The following is a 17,851-nucleotide window of genomic DNA, read 5'->3' on the forward strand; positions in this document are numbered from 1 at the left end:
CATCTAAACATCAAGGACTGACTCGTACACCAGTGTGCCTTCAGACTGTCTCTTTTCAAGCTCAAAGTCCTTCTTGAATTGAACTGTTAAACTAAATCTATCTTTCAAATCTTTTGTATTATTATACTTATTTTATCAAATATTTGTGTGTCACCTATGTGACATTATGAAGACAAGTGTGACAGAAAAAGTAAGTTGTATCATGGAATGTAAAACAAATGTGTTGGACAAATGTATGCACTCAGAATGACACCAAAAGTGGAAGTGAATTCTGATTAGACCCCCATGTGTCCTTTTGTGTTTCCAAACAGAATCAGCTGGAAGTGACAATCAGGAGGAGACTTGAGAAGAAAGAGAAGAAAATAAAGGAGACAATGAGGACAGCAGAACAGATGAAGGTGAGTGAAATTAAGATAACACTTCATATGAAATTAAGGGAAAAAAAAGTAAAAGGGTGTCAGAGTTTCTGGTGATGACGTGTGAGGACAGGGAGATTGAGAAGTAGAGAAGATGGTTTATTGTGTCCTTCATGGCATTTCACTGCTGACAGCATTTCATGTTTAATTTATTAGGAATTCAGACACCGACATCTTAATATTCTCAGGTTTCTTATTCCACCACTTAAAGATGACTTAACTCCCCCTAACAACAACTTATAAAGAAGATTGGTGCTGATGTTCTGATGTTCAGATGCTCATTAAGCCTTCTAATCTATTTAACCCCATGTGTACCGGTGTGTGGCCAGGTAGAAATCCTAAGATAACAACTTTGTCAGCTGTACTTCTTAGCTTTGCACCCAACTCTTTGTCCTGAAAAACTGACAGTCTGATCTCCATATTTTGATTGTACAATGACAACTAGATAAGCTAGATAATGACATTTGGATCCTTGACTGCTCTGGCCAGGAACCTATCCAGCTATCTACAAAGGTTTTCTATCTGTGTACCCAGAAGGCAACACAGAATGTGAGACTCTCTGTATCTGGAGCAAAACTTCATCTCAGTTCCCATAATACCTGATTCCTGACTATGACTACTTTTAGGGCTCCTTGTCCCTGCCTACTGTCTCAGAGATATCAGAGTCACTGTGCAGCTCTGCAAGGTCCTGAAAACAACTGAACACCTCCAGTTTTGGGTTGGTGATCCTGGACAGTGTGCACCTCATACCTTACACTTACAACTGACTGTGACCCACCTGCACACTTTCACCCCAGTGACACTCGGGTGAGCCATACAAATATAAGTCACAGTGGCAGTTATTAGTAACTAGCAAAATACCCACACTTCGCAGCGGAGAAGTAGTGTGTTAAAGAGGTTATGTAAACATATATATACATATACATATATACATATATACACATATCTACATATACACATATCTACATATATATATATATATATATATATATATATATATATATATATATATATATATATACATACACATATCAACATATATACACACATATACATATATACATACATACATAGTGCGTTGTAACATGGGCTGTGATTGTTACATGGGAGGGAGACGACAAATCACAGCTTCCCGCTTTCTAATCGGGCCTGTGATTGGTGCTTTGATGGATGCCCAGATCCCACAGTATGTCCCCTTAGGAGAGGCGTTAGGCAAGTGTAATTGATTAGCGGTGCTGCAAGTTTAGCTTTACACCTGTTTTTAAGGCTTATTGACAGAAAGGGGCTTTCATGAAAAAACTTAGGGCTTTGCTACAGGATACACCCTCCACAAGTTAAGGAAGTAAAAATAAAGGTATATATTTCTGTTTTATTTAAAGCTTTTAAGTTTGTATGCGGGCAGTATGGTGGTGCAGTGAAAGGTGCCAGTTAGGAGACCCAGGTTCGCTTCCCTGCGTGGAGTTTGAATGTTCTCCCCGTGTCTGTCTGTGTTTCCTCCGGGTACTCTGGTTTCCTCCCACAGTCCAAAGACATGCAGGTTAGGTGCATTGACGATTCTAAATTGTCTCTGGTGTGTGGGTGTGTGCGCCCTGCGGTGGGCTGGCACCTTGCCCAGGGTTTGTTTCCTGCCTTGTGCCCTGTGTTGGCAGGGATTGGCTCCTGTATTTAGGATATAGCGGGTTGGATAATGGATGGATGGACATTTGTATGCATAGCCCCATTTGCCCGTTTTCATTTTTTTTCATTCTTCAGTAATATTTCAGCAAACCCAGAGCTTGTCAGTTCAAATCCTGGTACTGACACCACTGTGTGACCCTGAGGAAGTCACTTCACCTGCCTGTGCAGCAAAAAACCAAAGTAATGTAACAAATTGTACCTTAGATGTTGCAAGTTGCTGGAATAAAGGCATAAGTCAAATAGATAAATATGTATTATACACATAGGAACTATTCATTTATTTTCAGTTAAGTCATCTGCAGCAAACCTTTATAAATGAGGGTTTCTCCTTTTTAGATAGTGCAAACTGTTTCTTCTTCATTGAGGTTTTCTCTTGGAGAGCTTTTTTCATTTCATTGAAAATTAAAGCAGCAGCTGCCAAAATATGTAGCTTTCTTATTAATTTTTCAACATTGTGTAAAATAACTTTATAAAGTAACATAAAAGGTTTAAATACTCGTTATTCTTTTACACTAAAATATTACTAAAGAGATACAAAAAAAGTAAAATGCATATGTTGTTTTTCTTTAAGGAGATTAAATATTACTGAAGAAAAAAAAAAAACCTAAAACAGCCAAATGGGGCTATGCATACGAACTTAAAAGGTTTAAATAAAACAGAAATATATACCTTTATTTTTACTTCCTTAACTTGAGGAGGGTGTATCCTGTAGCAAAGCCCTAAGTTTTTTCATGAAAGCCCGTTTCAGTCAATAAGTCTTAAAAAGAGGTGTAAAGATATTGACAATAAGCTACGCAAACCCACCAAGACATGCAATCGTTTAAATCAAGGCGCGAGTCGAAAAACACTATCCGATACTATTAGTTAACGATTAACACATTTCTATATGTATTGTAAGCATACAATACAACTGATAATATGTTGTGCTTATTTATCTGGTGTACCGACATTTTTGTGCGTTTAACGGCTGAAATCCAACGTGGTTTGTGCCCTTCAGAATGAAAACAGTTTGCATTTAACTTTTTAATAAAAAGTGAGCTTTTAAGTCTGAGAAATCACTCCGTAAATGCACACGTTTAATTCTTTATCACTTCAAACAACTGAACTATCCAGAACATTTCAGGCATACATTCAGCATTCAAACTATGTATAAAAAGCACAACTGTTAAAGGAATTCATCATTTCTTAATTGAAAATGTTCCTTTAATCCTCAACATGTCTTAATGAGTTGTTCTGGTGGTTTTACTTGACATTTTGATATTCTGGTTAATTGTGTTTGCAGTTGAGATGTTCTTTCCTGATTAATACTTGTTTTCCCGTTAATATTTGTTTCGCTGGTGTTAGTGTTCTGATTAGAGGTTATTGGTCCTTTGATGTCTTGACGGTTTCTTCTTAGAACAGCTCCTATTACGCAATTCCGTCACATACTGGTCTATTGTTTCTCTGCTTTTCTGGAAACATGTAAAAAAAACTTGTGCCGCTCAAACGTCACATTGCGCTTTGGGTTGCAATACGTTTCGAATTTTTCAACTATTTTGTTCAATTTCATATTGTCTCCATCTTCTTCAAACTGAAAATTGTTATACACCTCTAGCGCCTTTTCGCCAATTACATGTAGAAGCATAGACGCTTTCATTTTTTCACTTTTCCTATCTGCTTCAATTGCAGCAAGATACAACTCGAATCTCTGTTTAAATCTTTTCCAATTTTCAGCTACATTTCCCTTTAACTGGAGATTTGGTGGGGGCTGCAATCCTAACATATTTTTTTTTCTCTTTTGCTAGAACGTCTTAGCGCTTTCTGATCACGTTTTCGGGTTACTCACAGACACGCGACTCGTTCAAAAGCTGAACCTCTTCTTCAGATTCCTCTTCCAATCCGCCACTTCTGACACCATGTAGTGATCTTGTTAGGTTCGTAGTTTAATCAATACACAGGATTGAAAAATATAATAACTTTTTAATAGACAGACTTTAGAGACATTTACTGTACAAGTTACTAATCGTTCTTTATTTCACACCCATTCTCCTACGTGCATCGGCATTCACAGGCATTACTAATCATTCTGTAAGTATCCCTTAATAGACCTTACTAATCAACTATCATTACAAAATCCAGCGTGGTTTGTGCCCTTCAGAAAGAAAACAGTTAGCATTTACCTTTTTAATAAAAGGCGAGCTTTTAAGCCTGAGAAATCACCCCGTAAATGCTCACATTTAATTGCACATGTGTTAATATGTATGCTTACACAGTATTAAAAGACACTCAAAAATTAACATCATTTACCTTCGTTCCCGCGTTTGACTCGTGCTGTAAATCTCTTCCTTGTTTTTAGTTCACGTGATTACGTAGGAGGCGTGATGACGCGATACGTGACTCCGCCTCCTCCATTAGAGTATATGGACAAAAAACAGGTTCCAGTTATGACCATTACGTGTAAAATTTCGAAATGAAACCTGCCTAACTTTTGTAAGTAAGCTGTAAGGAATGAGCCTGCCAAATTTCAGCCTTCTACCTACATGGGAAGTTGGAGAATTAGTGATGAGTCAGTCAGTGAGGGCTTTGCCTTTTATTAGTATAGATAATGAAAAGTTAAATAAAGAAAATAGAAATGCAGCAACCTGGAATATAAAGACTCACAACTCTGAGGATTACAACTGAATACAGTTGGGTGAAGGTTAATAAGCAAAGACACCATTAATGTAATTAAATTACAACAGATCAGCTTTTCTCCACGATACCAATTCTTCTCCTTCTTACTTCTCAACTCTCAATCCCAGGATGACCAGGAGAGGCTCTTTTAAAGACACACCTCTGTAACACTACTAGAGTCCTCAAAGGACAATAGAGCTGTCCTGACAATGACTCTCATAGATCATACAGAACCCCTTATTAAGACGGCACATTCCATACAGTCTTTCAGGTGCCTTTAGAAGATGCTGCTACCCAGAGTACCAAGGGTCTGCTACGGCCCTTATCCTAATTCAAATTATCCATCACTACATCAGAAAACCAAGTGTTTTTTTAATTTTGTGACTCAATTTTATATTTTTCTCCTTTCCAACCAGATCTCTGTGGAAAGAGTAATGGAGGAAAATGATAAGAGCTTCAGAGATCTGATGCGGTGCATTGAGGAAGCCCACAGGAAACTGACTGAGAGGATCAGAGAAAAAGAAAAGAGAGAAATGGAGAAGGCTGAAGGAGTCATAAAGCAACTGAAGAAGGAGATTGAGGAGCTGAAGAGGAGAGAAGCTAAGCTGAAGGAGTTTTCAGAGACCAAGGACCATCTCCACTTCCTGAAGGTGAGAGTGATGCTTCACAGGGAGTCTTATCAGACTGGGGTGTGTAGGACCTGAGAAGCTTTATAGTCAAATTCAAAGGATCTGAGGAGTTTATACAAATGGCAAGAACAGGCCATTCAGCGCAATTTCATGTTGCCTAATATTTCCACAAATTATGCAAAACTCTCAAAGTTCCTGCCTTTATCTGCGGCATTCAAACAACATCTTATGGTCACCTGACAACCTCCCACCTCAGTTTTACTGCTCTGATCAATGTAACTCTTTTATTAACTTTTTTAATATGAAAATTGGAAATATCCACCAGCAGTCGACTTCTCTTGTAAACTCTGTACATTTAACATTTTCTTACTGTAGCTGCTAAAATATATAAGGTGTCATCAGGCACGGGTAAGACGCGTGTCAAAAGAATTCTCAGAGTCCAAGAGTTCGTTTTAAAGGTATTTAGTGAAAGGTAAAAGTAAATAGTCCACACAAGAATAAAAGAAAAAATAGTTACACATGTAGAATAAAAGGCAAAAAAAAGGAAAAAATTAATCTTCTATAAACTTAGCTTTTCTTGAAAGACTTTAGTATTGTTATACTTATAGGTTCTTAATTTCTTCTATCCTACTTAAAGGTTCTTAATTTCTTCTTTCCTACTTAAAGGTTCTTAATTTGTTCTTTTCTTCTTAAAGGCTCGTAAGCCGGTTGGCACATAGGCAAGTGCCTAGGCACGATAACGTGCGGTCACGGTTAAAAACCATATGGCTCCACACCTTATACAAGGCAAGGCTGACACTAACTGAAGAATAATGTTTACTCCAAGCTATTAGAAATGGCAAGAACATACCAAAACGATTCTATTCACGGGGGTTATAGGAACCTTCCATAGTTTATGCATTGTCATCTAATAAACATTCATGAATCTTATAGAACAAGGAAAATGGCTCTTACACTTACTATTTTTAAACTCCCAACTGTGGTTGAAATATCTGATATTATTAGAAAATTCAAGTCCTCTACCTGTCAGCTGGCTCCAGTTCCTACTGATTTCTCTTTCCTCTCTAACAACTAACATTACACATTCTTCCCTTATCTCTGGTATTGTTCGTTTATCTCTTTAAACGGCTGTGATAACTCCAATTCTCAGGAAATCTGTTTCAGATTCCAACAATCTAAATAATTATCATACAATCTCAAATTTACATTTCCTTTAAAAAACACTTGAAAAACTGTTGCTGTGCAGGTTCACTCTCACCTTACTGACAATCATTTGTGGCTTTCATCCATTTCACAGTACAGAGACAGCCCTGGTTAAAATCACCAATGACCTGCTGATGGCCGCTGTCTCGGGGCTGTTGACCACACTTGTGCTCCTTGATCTGAGCCCTGCCTTCGATACGATATCTCATGATATTCTCCTTGAGATATGAAAATCGATTGGCATTACTAGCACTCCACATGCCTGGTTCAAATCTTATCTCTTTGATCATACACAGTTCATACAACTAAAATATTTCAGATCCCAAGTTTGTCCAGTTGTTAGTGGTGTTCCCCAGGGCTCTGTCTTGGGTCCCCTTCCATTTATTATTTATCTTCTGCCTCTTGGTCGTATCTTTAGGAAACTTGATATTCACTTTCACTGTTATGCTGATGACCCCCACCTCTATCTGTCTACTAAGCCTGATTCCACTCTTCCTCCTTCTTCCCTCTTTGACTGTCTTCAGGAAGTTAAATCATGTCTGTCTACTAATGTTCTTTAATTAAATAGTGATTAAACAGAGGTTCTTCTGGTAGGAACTAAATCTGTTTGGACAAATGTGATAATATTTCATTGACTATTGATAATTCTCTAATCTCTTCTTCCTCCCAGGTTAAATGCTTCAGTGTCATTCTTGATAGCACCTTAAACTTTGAGGTGCATATTAATATTATAACTTGGTCACCATATTTCCATCTTAGCTTTTTATGTCTATCTCTTTCAGCTACTAGCACTGCTATTCTCGTTCATGCTCTGGTCACATCTCATATTGATTATTGTAAGTCTGTCCTCTCTGGTCTTCCTCACAAACTCCTTTACAACTTCAGTTGCTTCAGAATGCTGCAGCTCATATTATTACCAGAACACCTGCCATTGAACACATCACTCCAGTCCTTCAGCAGCTTCACTGACTCCATATTAAATATCACATTGATTTTAAGATTCTGCTAATTACTTACAAACCCTCCATAATCTCGCTTCTCCTTATCATTCTGATCTTCTTCATATCTCCATTCCTTCCCATATCCTTAGATCTTCTTCCTCTATTTATCGTATTGTACCTCCTGCTCACCTGACTACCATGAGGTTTAGAGATTTTGGCCGAGTGGCCCCTCACCTCTGGAACTCTCTGCACAAGATATTTGTGATATCAACTCTCTTCCTATCTTTAAATCTCACCTTAAAACATATCTTTTTATAATGGCTTATTCTGTTTGATATGAATTTTAGTTGATAAATTAAAATAATTTTATTATTGCATTTATTCTTGTTTTATTGTACTGTAATATTTTATTAATTTTATATTGTGGCTGGTGATATTAATGTATTCTATAAGGTGTCCTTGTGTGTCTGAAATGGTGTAATAAATTATTACTATTATTATTATTATTATTTTTATTATTATTATTTTTATTATTATCTATCCATCCATTATCCAACCCGCTGAATCCGAACACAGGGTCACGGGGGTCTGCTGCCAATCCCAGCCAACACAGGGCACAAGGCAGGAACCAATCCCGGGCAGGGTGCCAACCCACCGCAGTATTATTATTATTATTATTATTATTATTATTATTATTATTATTATTATTATTATTATTATTATTATTACCTGATAGGCAGGTAAATCTACAGTTGTTTGTTTGAGGAAGCAAATTTGCATGAAATTTGCATGTTTAATTTTATCCTCCTCATGTCTCTGTCCTTTAACTGATGAGATTCTATCTATCTATCTATCTATCTATCTATCTATCTATCTATCTATCTATCTATCTATCTATCTATCTATCTATCTATCTATCTATCTGTCTATCTATCTATCTATCTATCTATCTATCTATCTATCTATCTATCTATCTATCTATCTATCTATCTATTGTGGAAGGGAACAGCCCGGACACAGACAGGCAGGCACGTTGCAGTCCATCACCACACGTTTATTTACACTCTTATTATGTACAAGTCACTAAGTGCACCGCCACCAACAATCCCCAACAGTCTCCCAAAGTTCAGGCTCCTCTGTAGCCACTTCTCTATCTCTTCACACAATACTCAGGCCTCTCCTTGCCGCCTCCTCTTTACTCGTCCACCTCCTAACCCAACTCCAGCCTTGATTGTCGGGAGGCGGACCCTTTTATAGGCAGCTGATTGAGGGCCACACCCGGCCACCTGCCACACTATCTATCTATCTATCTATCTATCTATCTATCTATCTATCTATCTATCTATCTATCTATCTATCTATCTATCTATCTATCTATCTATCTATCTATCTATCTATCTATCTATCTATCTATCTTCTCAGTACATTAACTTTTTGAGGGCTGAATATTTTTCCCCAAACAAATGCAGTTTTCTGAAAAGGACACAATGCAATGGCTTCACACAGAAAATCAACATCAAAACATCTGTTGCTGCGTGCTGTGGCCACCCATTCGCTGTCTCTTTTGGCATGAGCTGCTTACATGTGGCACCAACTGCTGGCAGGAATGTTAAGCAGGCTGTCTTCACATGGCAGAGGTGGCAGCGGTGGTCATGGTCGCAGTGCAACGCAATCTGGTTTGTCCCTCTTGTCATCATAAGTGGCGGTTCATCGAGGCAAACACTGCCATAGGCGTGTCAACTACACAGACAACTGGAGAGCAATCAGCGGATGCTGGTACCTCATTTTCATTTTCGATCTCGACCTCCAGATCCAGCCCATCATGTCAGATTCCAATTCAGAGATGATATGCCAAACGCCAGCCATGGAGTGTTTTGTCGGGGCATTTGCATCGATCTCCCGTCAGATGTCGATGCCATTTTTGTCAGCTGTTTGCTCTTTACTACTAATGCAAGCTCAGGGAATCTTGGTCAAACCAACCTAGCTAACTTCCTCTCTAGCAAAGGGAGTCCAACTAAAATATAAACACCAGGTTTGGTCACCATTTACAGTTCACTATCTCCATCAAGCCCTCCTGTTGACAAAAGTCGACATCTGCCCTGAAAGAGTTAAAGAGCCCAATGCCTTGTTTTGTCTGCTAAGTCAGTTCTTCACCTGCCTGTCTGTTGCCCCCTCAGTCCACTTATCTACAGTCTGATGACTGACCTCTTATGGTCTCCAGTGTGAAAATCTTTTTCAAAGTCAAGGCACCTGACATCTTATGGTCCACTATAATGAAATATTCTCCTATAAATAACCAATGAATGAATGAAAAGTAATCTATCTAAACACAAACTCTCTGTTCACCATGCTGGTCCTTACTTGAGAGGTTGTCCTTCTTATTATTGTGACTTTTTATGTCTTCATGTTCCCTCTTCTCTCCTGATGCAGACTTTGTCATCTCGCTGTGTCCTTCCTGCTGATGGAGACTCGCTCAGCTTCACTGTCACTGCTGACTTCTCTTCTGAGGACCTGCTAAAGGAGCTGTCAGGTCTGAAAAAGAGTCTGGAGAAGATCAGCCAGTGGGACATCCTAAGGACTGTATCAGGTACAGTGTCTGGTCATGTTGTGTTCATTGTTAAATTTCATTAGGGGGACCAGAGTGACAAGCACAGTAAGATGCATTAAGAAGGCCTGTTCATTAAGATTTATCAATTTTCTCTATTAGTAATTTTTTATAGTGCTGTTCATAATGACGAGCTGAGTGATATCACACTCTCATAGTAAACAACTGCTTTTATTCAGAGTTCTAGATATTGTGAAGGACGGCCAGCATCTTTACATGGCCAGGACACCATTAGAATAGAAGGACAGGGGGAGACAGATTGCTCATTGCTTTGTCTCCCTTAGGACACTAGATGGCAGTGAGCCCAGGCTTAAATTCCCACATGAGTGCCTGCAGGGTATGCTGGGTATTGTAGACCCATGGGACAGGGGAGGTGTATAACTGGGGAATCCCTATGTCATGGGGATTCTGCGTCACATGGAAGTGCTGACAGACCATTTCTGGGGCAGCTGAAATAAAAGGGAATGCCTAACTTGTGTCGGGTGGTCAGAGTCGGGAGGAAGGAGGACAAATCTTACAAGATGAATGGAGGAGGCAGTGAGAGACAGAGAGAGAGAGTATTAATCTTAGTGTACTTGTGGCTGTGGTGGTGGGAAACCCTTACAAAAGAAGTGTTTTCCCACAGTAAAAGACTCTTTGCCTTTTAACCTGTGTCCATTCCTGTTTGTGCTGGGTGTTTGTGGAGCTGGAGTGCCCCCTATGTTCACAATATATCTCTTCCTAGCAGAGTGAAACAGCCACTCATTAAAACAGGCTACTGGTACAATAGTAAGTCCAATGTTCTGATCATGTCACACATTTATGGAGCTCTGTTCACCCGACATGCTCGCTCTTATGTCCCTCTTGCTTTGTGCTTCTTTTGCACATCAGACATGTTAGGCCTTACAGCCATCAGTTTTTTTGTGCTTTTGTTTTCACTTTTCATCGGACATTGCTGCTGTCTGTTGGACATTCAATGACATTATGCCCTGGCACAGATGTCACACATTGGACCGTTTATTGCTTTATATATAGAGAGGATGCTTTTTCTATTTACTCCCTTAAAAGCTTCTTCTTCATTTGACATTGTGATTCTTTTCATGTGCTCTGCATAACGACCAACATAAAATAAGGAACAAGAAGTTAAACTGGCAGGGCCAGCTCAACGTACAAATGAAGACATAAAGGAAAATGAAATTGAATTGGGATCAACTTCAGTGCTTTGTGATATCATGAAGTCTGAAGGAGCTTCTGCTGTCTTCTCTGTCCTTTACATTCGCTCAGATGAGCTCCTCTTTAAAAGTTCACAGTAAGCCATTGTCAGCCGTTCTTCCACAGACTCGTGTGTGTTATATGTGTGGTGTCGTATACTCAGACTCATGTCTACCACTGATATTAAAGAAATTGTTTTATAGATGAAATCATTTTGGTTTCTATATTTTGGTGGTAAAGTTGAACAAATCAGAGGACAGCATTAGAACCCTGAGCACTTAAGGACCACCTGAACACTCCACTGAGTGCACATAACAAGTCCACAGGGAAAACACAATAACAGAGTTTACTTTAATTATAAATTTAATAGTGTTTATACACACAGATACAGTTGAAGTTAGAAGTTTCCATCCACTTCAGGTGAATTCTTTAAAACTCACTTTAAAATCGCACCATTGATTTTATACTAATAAACTACGAGAATTTAAGATGTCTACTCTGTGCAGGGCAGAAGTCATTTTTTCCACCAATGTTCACAGACCTCCGAGTATTTCTCTTTTTACTGACCACATCACAACTCCAGTGGGTCACAAGTTTCCATACACTTTGTTAACTGTGCCATTAAACAGCTTGGAAAATTCCAGAAAATGTCATCAAGCCTTTAGGTAATTAGACAATGAGCTTCTGAGAGCCAATCAGCTTCATTGCAGCCAACATGTGGATGGATGTTAAGGCCGACCATCAAACTCACTGTCTCTGTACTTGACATGATGGGAAAATCAAAAGAAATCAGCCAAGAGCTCAGAAACAAAATGGTGGACCTCTACAAATGTGGTTCATCCTTGGGCACAATTACCAAACGCCTGAAGGTTTGATGTTCATCTGTACAGATTTGTTTAAACACACAGTAAGCTAAAGCAGTTCTTCCCTGATGAATATAAATGGAACCTAATAATGTCTGTCCATGAACAGAACTGCTGAGCTGTGGCCAACTGACAACACAGGAGAGGAGAACAGAAAGTGAGGTGATGAGGGTTAACAGGTCAGACATGTGTGCGCCCAACTGCACCGGCACTGTTTACTACCTGGAAGAAAGTCTGAGATCCAATGGTGGATTGGACTGGGCAGGCTGAACTCAGTCAGTTTCTTATCATGGAGCTCTGAGATGTTAGTATCTAAAGCAGAGGTCAAGTCCACAATCGAGACCCTCACATGTGTCTGTGGCTCATCAAAATGTTGGTAAATAAAACTCACTTCATCATCCACACACCGGTGGGCTCAGTGCACAAACTTGATCTGCATGTCTTGTTGTTTTATTCAGCTACACTGCGTTTGTAATAAGTGTCTAAGAATTTAACATTATAAAACTCCACCTTAACATTCTCCATTCTCCATTCTTCTCTTTTCTTTTTATTTTCAGGTCGTGAAGCTCCAATCTTCACCCTACTTCCTCCTGAACCTCAGAGCAGAGAGGAGTTTTTACAATGTGAGTCTGTCAATTCATGGAGTTTATCATCATTTCACTTTTAATATCTCAGGCCAGGCTTATGATATGAAAGCATTATGTGCGTGTGGTGGGACTGATGAGCTGAAAGTGACGGGGGTACTGTGACTGGTGCATTATGGGATATTGAGATTCAGGACAGGGAGGCACCAAAGCAGTTTGTTGGACTTGATTCTTTTAAGTGTCAAGTAAACTGACAAAAAATAAAAATGAAATCCTGCCGACTACGCCAGGTCCTCCTGTCACTCCAGTCCTACCTCCATTGTTCTTTTTCCTTTGTCTCATTTTTACATTTCACTTTCTGATATTTTCCTTTTCTGTTTTCTCCTTTCTGTTTCTTTTTTATTTCAGTCATTCCCTTACAGTATTGATAAGAATTATTTATTTACGCAGCACAAGTCACACAATGAAAGCAGCTCAGTGTGCTTCACATAAAAACATTAATATCTACATATACAGTCTGTGTGTAAAGATGAAGACAAAAGGACTGTTTTATAAAAGAATCCCAACTTTACGGTGAAATAAGTTAAAGCTGACTAAAGTACTTGGACATTCTGTTCTCCATAGAGCTGACACTTTGATTTTGATTCAGAACTTAACATATTGTAAGAATAAAACTAAATGAAAATAACAGAAGGAAAGTATTGAGAGACCTTAGATGTTAAAATATATCATTGGATGAGAATCAACCCTCTAATGAGAATCTCAGAGGTCTACATTCACTCAGTAAAGTCCTCACTTAGCTATGATATGTCATTGTGTGTGTCACACTGAATGTGGACAAGAGAAGAAGAGGAAAGGACGAAGGTCACAGCTGAGCAGGTCAAGGTGAAGACTACAAGACCACCTCCAAAGAGCTTCATGTTCCTGTGGCCACAGCAGCTAACATCAAGAAGTTTAAGGTCCATGGGACTGCAGCCAAACTCACTTGATGTCACTACAAATAAAAAATGGACCCCTTATTGAACACAAGGACAGTTTAAGAGGTGAAGAACAAACCAAGGCAGACATCAGGACAGACTCAGGGAGACCACCACGATCAAAGTACAACAGCTTCAAGTAGCACGTCAGTCACTTACTGAATGAAAGGGGCTTCATGGAAGAAGACCCCACTTGTGAAAGACAGCATTTGAGTCTTGTCAGCGCAGCTCCTGATTGGTTCTTGTTAATTGTCTGTGTTGTGCTCCGCCCCCAGTCCCGTTACACACTCCCAGATCTCCTCACTCGTTTTCTTTTCTCTCCTTTTAGACTTCTGTCCCCTCACACTGGACATCAACACGGCACACAGAGTCCTCCGTCTGTCTGAAGGGAACAAGAAGGTGACATGGGAGGGGAGAGAGACTGAATATCTTGATCATCCTGACAGATTTGACTGGTGGGAACAAGTTCTGTGCAGAGAGGGTCTGACTGGGACTCGCTGTTACTGGGAGGTGGAGGGCAGTGGAGACTTCATGGTGATTGGAGTCGCATATAAAGGACTGGATAGGAAAAGAAGGGGCAGGATATGCGGCCTTGGAAACAACGACAAGTCCTGGAGTTTGCAGTGGTCTGATTCCCGGTACTCTGTTCGTCACAATAATATGGAGACTGTAATCAGCGCCCCCTCCAGCCCCAGAATAGGTGTGTATCTGGACTGGCCTGCTGGCTCTCTGTCATTTTATAGCGTCTCACACACAATGAAACTCCTGCACAGGATCAACACCTCCTTCACTGAGCCCCTCTATCCAGGGTTTGGGTTTTATTTTGGTTATAAATCCAGTGTAACAATCAGCCATCTGACACCATGTGACCACTGACCAGTACCCTCCACCAGTCACTTGATGTCCCCACAAGCGCAGGTCCTCTTTGTGTTTGTAGTTTGGGGTGAAATTAAATTTATAGGATGGGTGGGTTGGGGGGGCAGCACCTCTGTGAGTGAATTTGTGGATGAGAATGCGGGGCGAGTGCGGCTGTCAGGGTCTCCATTATTATTGGGGTTGAGTAGCCAATCAGGTGTGTGTGTCATAATGAGAGGCGGATACACCTCAGACCTACCAATACCAGTCTGACCAGCAGGGGTCACTTTTGACTCACAGCCACATGTCCTTCAGGCTGACACCCCAACAACTACTGAGGCCCCCAAGTGTCACTGAATGTCACCTATTAAGTAGGACAGGCGTGTGGTTCTGTTGGATCAGCACAACTGAAAGGCGCTATACAGACTCAATATGGAGAGCTCTTGAATAGTGACTATATGTAGGAGCAGAGAGTGACAGATGGGACTGGAGTGTTGTCCACTCACCAGACATGTTGTGACCCTCCATTGGTCACTCAAAGGGTCCTTCACTTCAAAATGAATTCACTGTGAATGTCTGAAGACGAGGACTCACCGGTCAGTCAGATGTCGGCCATACTGACAGAGTTTGGTGTTTTAGTTGATGTCACATTAAACTTTAAACTGCACCTCCTCCTTGTCCCCAGATTTGTCACTGTTGGTACCTTGAAAGCTCCAACATCTTCAAAAAATGAATTCTTGGTCAGTTGGCACACACTTGACATGGGTGGCTTTGTAGTGGACTGGAACTCCATTCCAGGGTTGGCCCACCTTGTCAACAAACCTGAAATTGAAAGCAGATAAGAAAGACAATGAATGGACAGAAGGGGTCACTGATTGGTCAGTCGCCACACTACTGCCTCTTGTGGCCACTCTAAATATTACACAGCAATTTATACAAAAAGGAAATCTAAAAGATAAAAGCAGAAAGCATTCAGTGAAATCCTGAGCAGTGAAACAAGAAAGGAGAGAATGAGAAACAATCAGAGAGTCAGACGAATGGAGACTTTAACAGGAGGACTGAGGGGTGGGACTGAAGTGCAGTGGCGCCCTCTAGTGGACACCCGCCATATTACACACATGGGAAAGGGGGAGAAAAGAATACAGTGCAGTGTAAAAGAAATAAGAATAAAGTAAAAACACAAGAATAAAACACCTGAAATAAAGAACTTTAAATATTATATCTAAAACTAATTAAGATTTAAATGAATTAAGAGCAAAATAAGGGTGACACGATCACACAGTCACATGACCTTCGGAGCTGACAGCTGAGCTGATTCTTCTGTAGCCAAACTGCCCCCTCTAGTGGCCACTCTCAATATTAAATGAATGGCAAGTCTGAGGTGGGGGGGGGGGGGGGGGGGGGGGGGATTTCAGTTTGATCAAATGGATATTTACTGCAGATTTCTTAATATTGTCATTACCTTTAAGGACAGTGCAGCTTTGTTAGGTTACGGAAGATTCTCTATGGGAAAAGAACATTTATTTGAATTAATCTTTTTAATAATCATTATGTATTAACAAAATACAAATCTAATAATTGTTTACATTTTGTATAATAAACTCCCAGTGGTGTTTGGTGAATAAACGATAAGGATGAATTGACATTTGTCACATCTGCTCATCTGTGACCTTCTGACTTGTCACCACCTCTGGTCACATCTCTTGTGTTGTCTGATCTGAAGATATAACACTCCGTATTGATGATCCATTTCTTAATAGCGCTGGAAAATCAGAATATGACAATGGGGTGTGTAACAAATAAGATGTTGATTTGGATTGAAAATTTGATTTGTAAGTCTAGCAGTGAAATCGATCATTTAGACCTGAGCAGTGCTCTCCATTCCACATCTGAGTGTCTGCACTCTGTCATGTGTCCCGTGTGCCCCTGTGCGTCTGCTGTGCCCTCGTATGCCCACTCCAGCCTGCCCCCCCCCCCCCCCCCCCCACACACACACTACTGAGATGTTCAGTTACTGATAAAAATGGACATTAAATGGTGAATTTGACACTCATGGACACCACAAGAAGTTGAAGAGCATTGAGGACTGAAGTCAGCTGTGATGTTTCATTTTGGGTTTCATTTCTGCCTTTTTGCTTTTACTTTAAACCTTTTGTTATATTTTATGAATTGTTTTGTAAATGGTATTGATTGTGTTGTTGTATGTATGATGTGTTGATGTATATTTTGTTTCATTATTCTCCTGTTTATGTATTTTGATAGTTTTGTTGTCCCTCATTTGTTTTTTGTGTGTGTGTTTCATGTGGAGCCCAGGGGGGCGGGGGCACCTGACACTGCAGCTGGAGCTCCGCCCCCAGGGGTATTTAAGAAGAAGCTGCAGATGACAGAGCCGCTCCAACACTGGGCTCTGTCCTGTCTGGTGGGCTTTGCTTTAAGTTTTGATGTTTGGTGGTCCTGCTATGGTTTAGGCATGCCTTTTTATTTTTTTTGTAAGTGTATTTTAATCATTTCTTTAATTTTTATCATTTAAATGTTCAGTAAGCTCTGTTTGAGATATTTTTGTTGTTTTTTACATTTACATTTACTCACTTAAGAGACGCTTTCATCCAAAAGACATTAAAATTGAATTCTTTCTTCATCACAGCGTTGCTGATGTTTTCTTGCTCGAGATCTTTAATTGCTTCACGTTGCTCTCTTTCAGCTCCAATGACGTTTGTCCCGTTATCTGAGCGTGTCATTCTAACTTGTCCTCTTCTGCACGTGAATCGCCGTGTGGCGTTGATATAAGAATCAGAGTCTAAGCTGAGTGCCGTCTCTGTGTGCGCAGCTCTGATGGTCAGACACGTGAAGATTACTCCACACCTCCTGACCTGACTTCATCATCTTTTAACTTGTGAAGGACCAAAATAATCAACTCTGACATTGGAGAAAGGCGGCTGGTCAGGAGTCAAACGATCTTCAGCAAATCTGCCATTTTAGTTCTCCTGCTTTCTCGTTGTATCTTCTCATGTTGGACACTTTGAAATGACTTATCTGTTAGTTGACTTTACTTGAGATGTCCAGTATTCCTGGTGTAGCTGTGCCAGTATATAGTTGTGCCCACAATGGCCAATTTCTTTATGAATGTGCTGCAATATAGTGGGGGCAATATGTGAAAATTTGTGTAGAATTGCACGATGTTCAGCTTCATCTGGCATTGCACCTTTGCTGAGTCTTCCTCCAGCTCTCACTACTCCATCTTGTGTGACTTGCTCCAGT

The 17,851-nt window shown here is 40.0% G+C and overlaps 2 protein-coding genes across 14 annotated transcripts in view; both read left to right on the forward strand.

Moving 5' to 3' along the window:
• The window catches only part of LOC114652414 (tripartite motif-containing protein 16-like), a 1,097,043-nt gene that overhangs the window by 885,242 nt on the left and 193,950 nt on the right, over window positions 1–17,851 (forward strand). Inside the window, exon 9 of the mRNA XM_051927927.1 lies at window positions 15,727–15,974. The gene's annotated coding sequence lies outside the window, so the exon portion shown is untranslated. The remainder of the gene's footprint in view (window positions 1–15,726; window positions 15,975–17,851) is intronic.
• Window positions 1–17,851, forward strand: part of LOC114643026 (tripartite motif-containing protein 16-like) — a 1,170,030-nt gene that overhangs the window by 685,367 nt on the left and 466,812 nt on the right. For 4 of the 13 annotated variants that reach the window (XR_007934991.1, XR_007934992.1, XR_007934993.1 and 1 more), the window contains exon 7: window positions 14,067–14,248. The exons of 4 other annotated variants lie outside the window; for them this stretch is intronic. Coding sequence is in view for 6 of the 9 variants with exons in the window: in XM_051927895.1 (XP_051783855.1) it covers window positions 14,067–14,248 (182 nt within the window). In the remaining 3 variants the exon portion in view is untranslated. Of the gene's footprint in view, window positions 1–9,948; window positions 10,106–12,734; window positions 12,801–14,066; window positions 14,249–17,851 lie in introns of all 13 variants that reach the window. 5 more of the 13 variants (XM_051927910.1, XM_051927909.1, XM_051927911.1 and 2 more) reach the window with 3 other exon arrangements.

Source organism: Erpetoichthys calabaricus, chromosome 5 (genome assembly GCF_900747795.2).
Source record: "Erpetoichthys calabaricus chromosome 5, fErpCal1.3, whole genome shotgun sequence".
Lineage (NCBI taxonomy): Eukaryota > Metazoa > Chordata > Cladistia > Polypteriformes > Polypteridae > Erpetoichthys > Erpetoichthys calabaricus.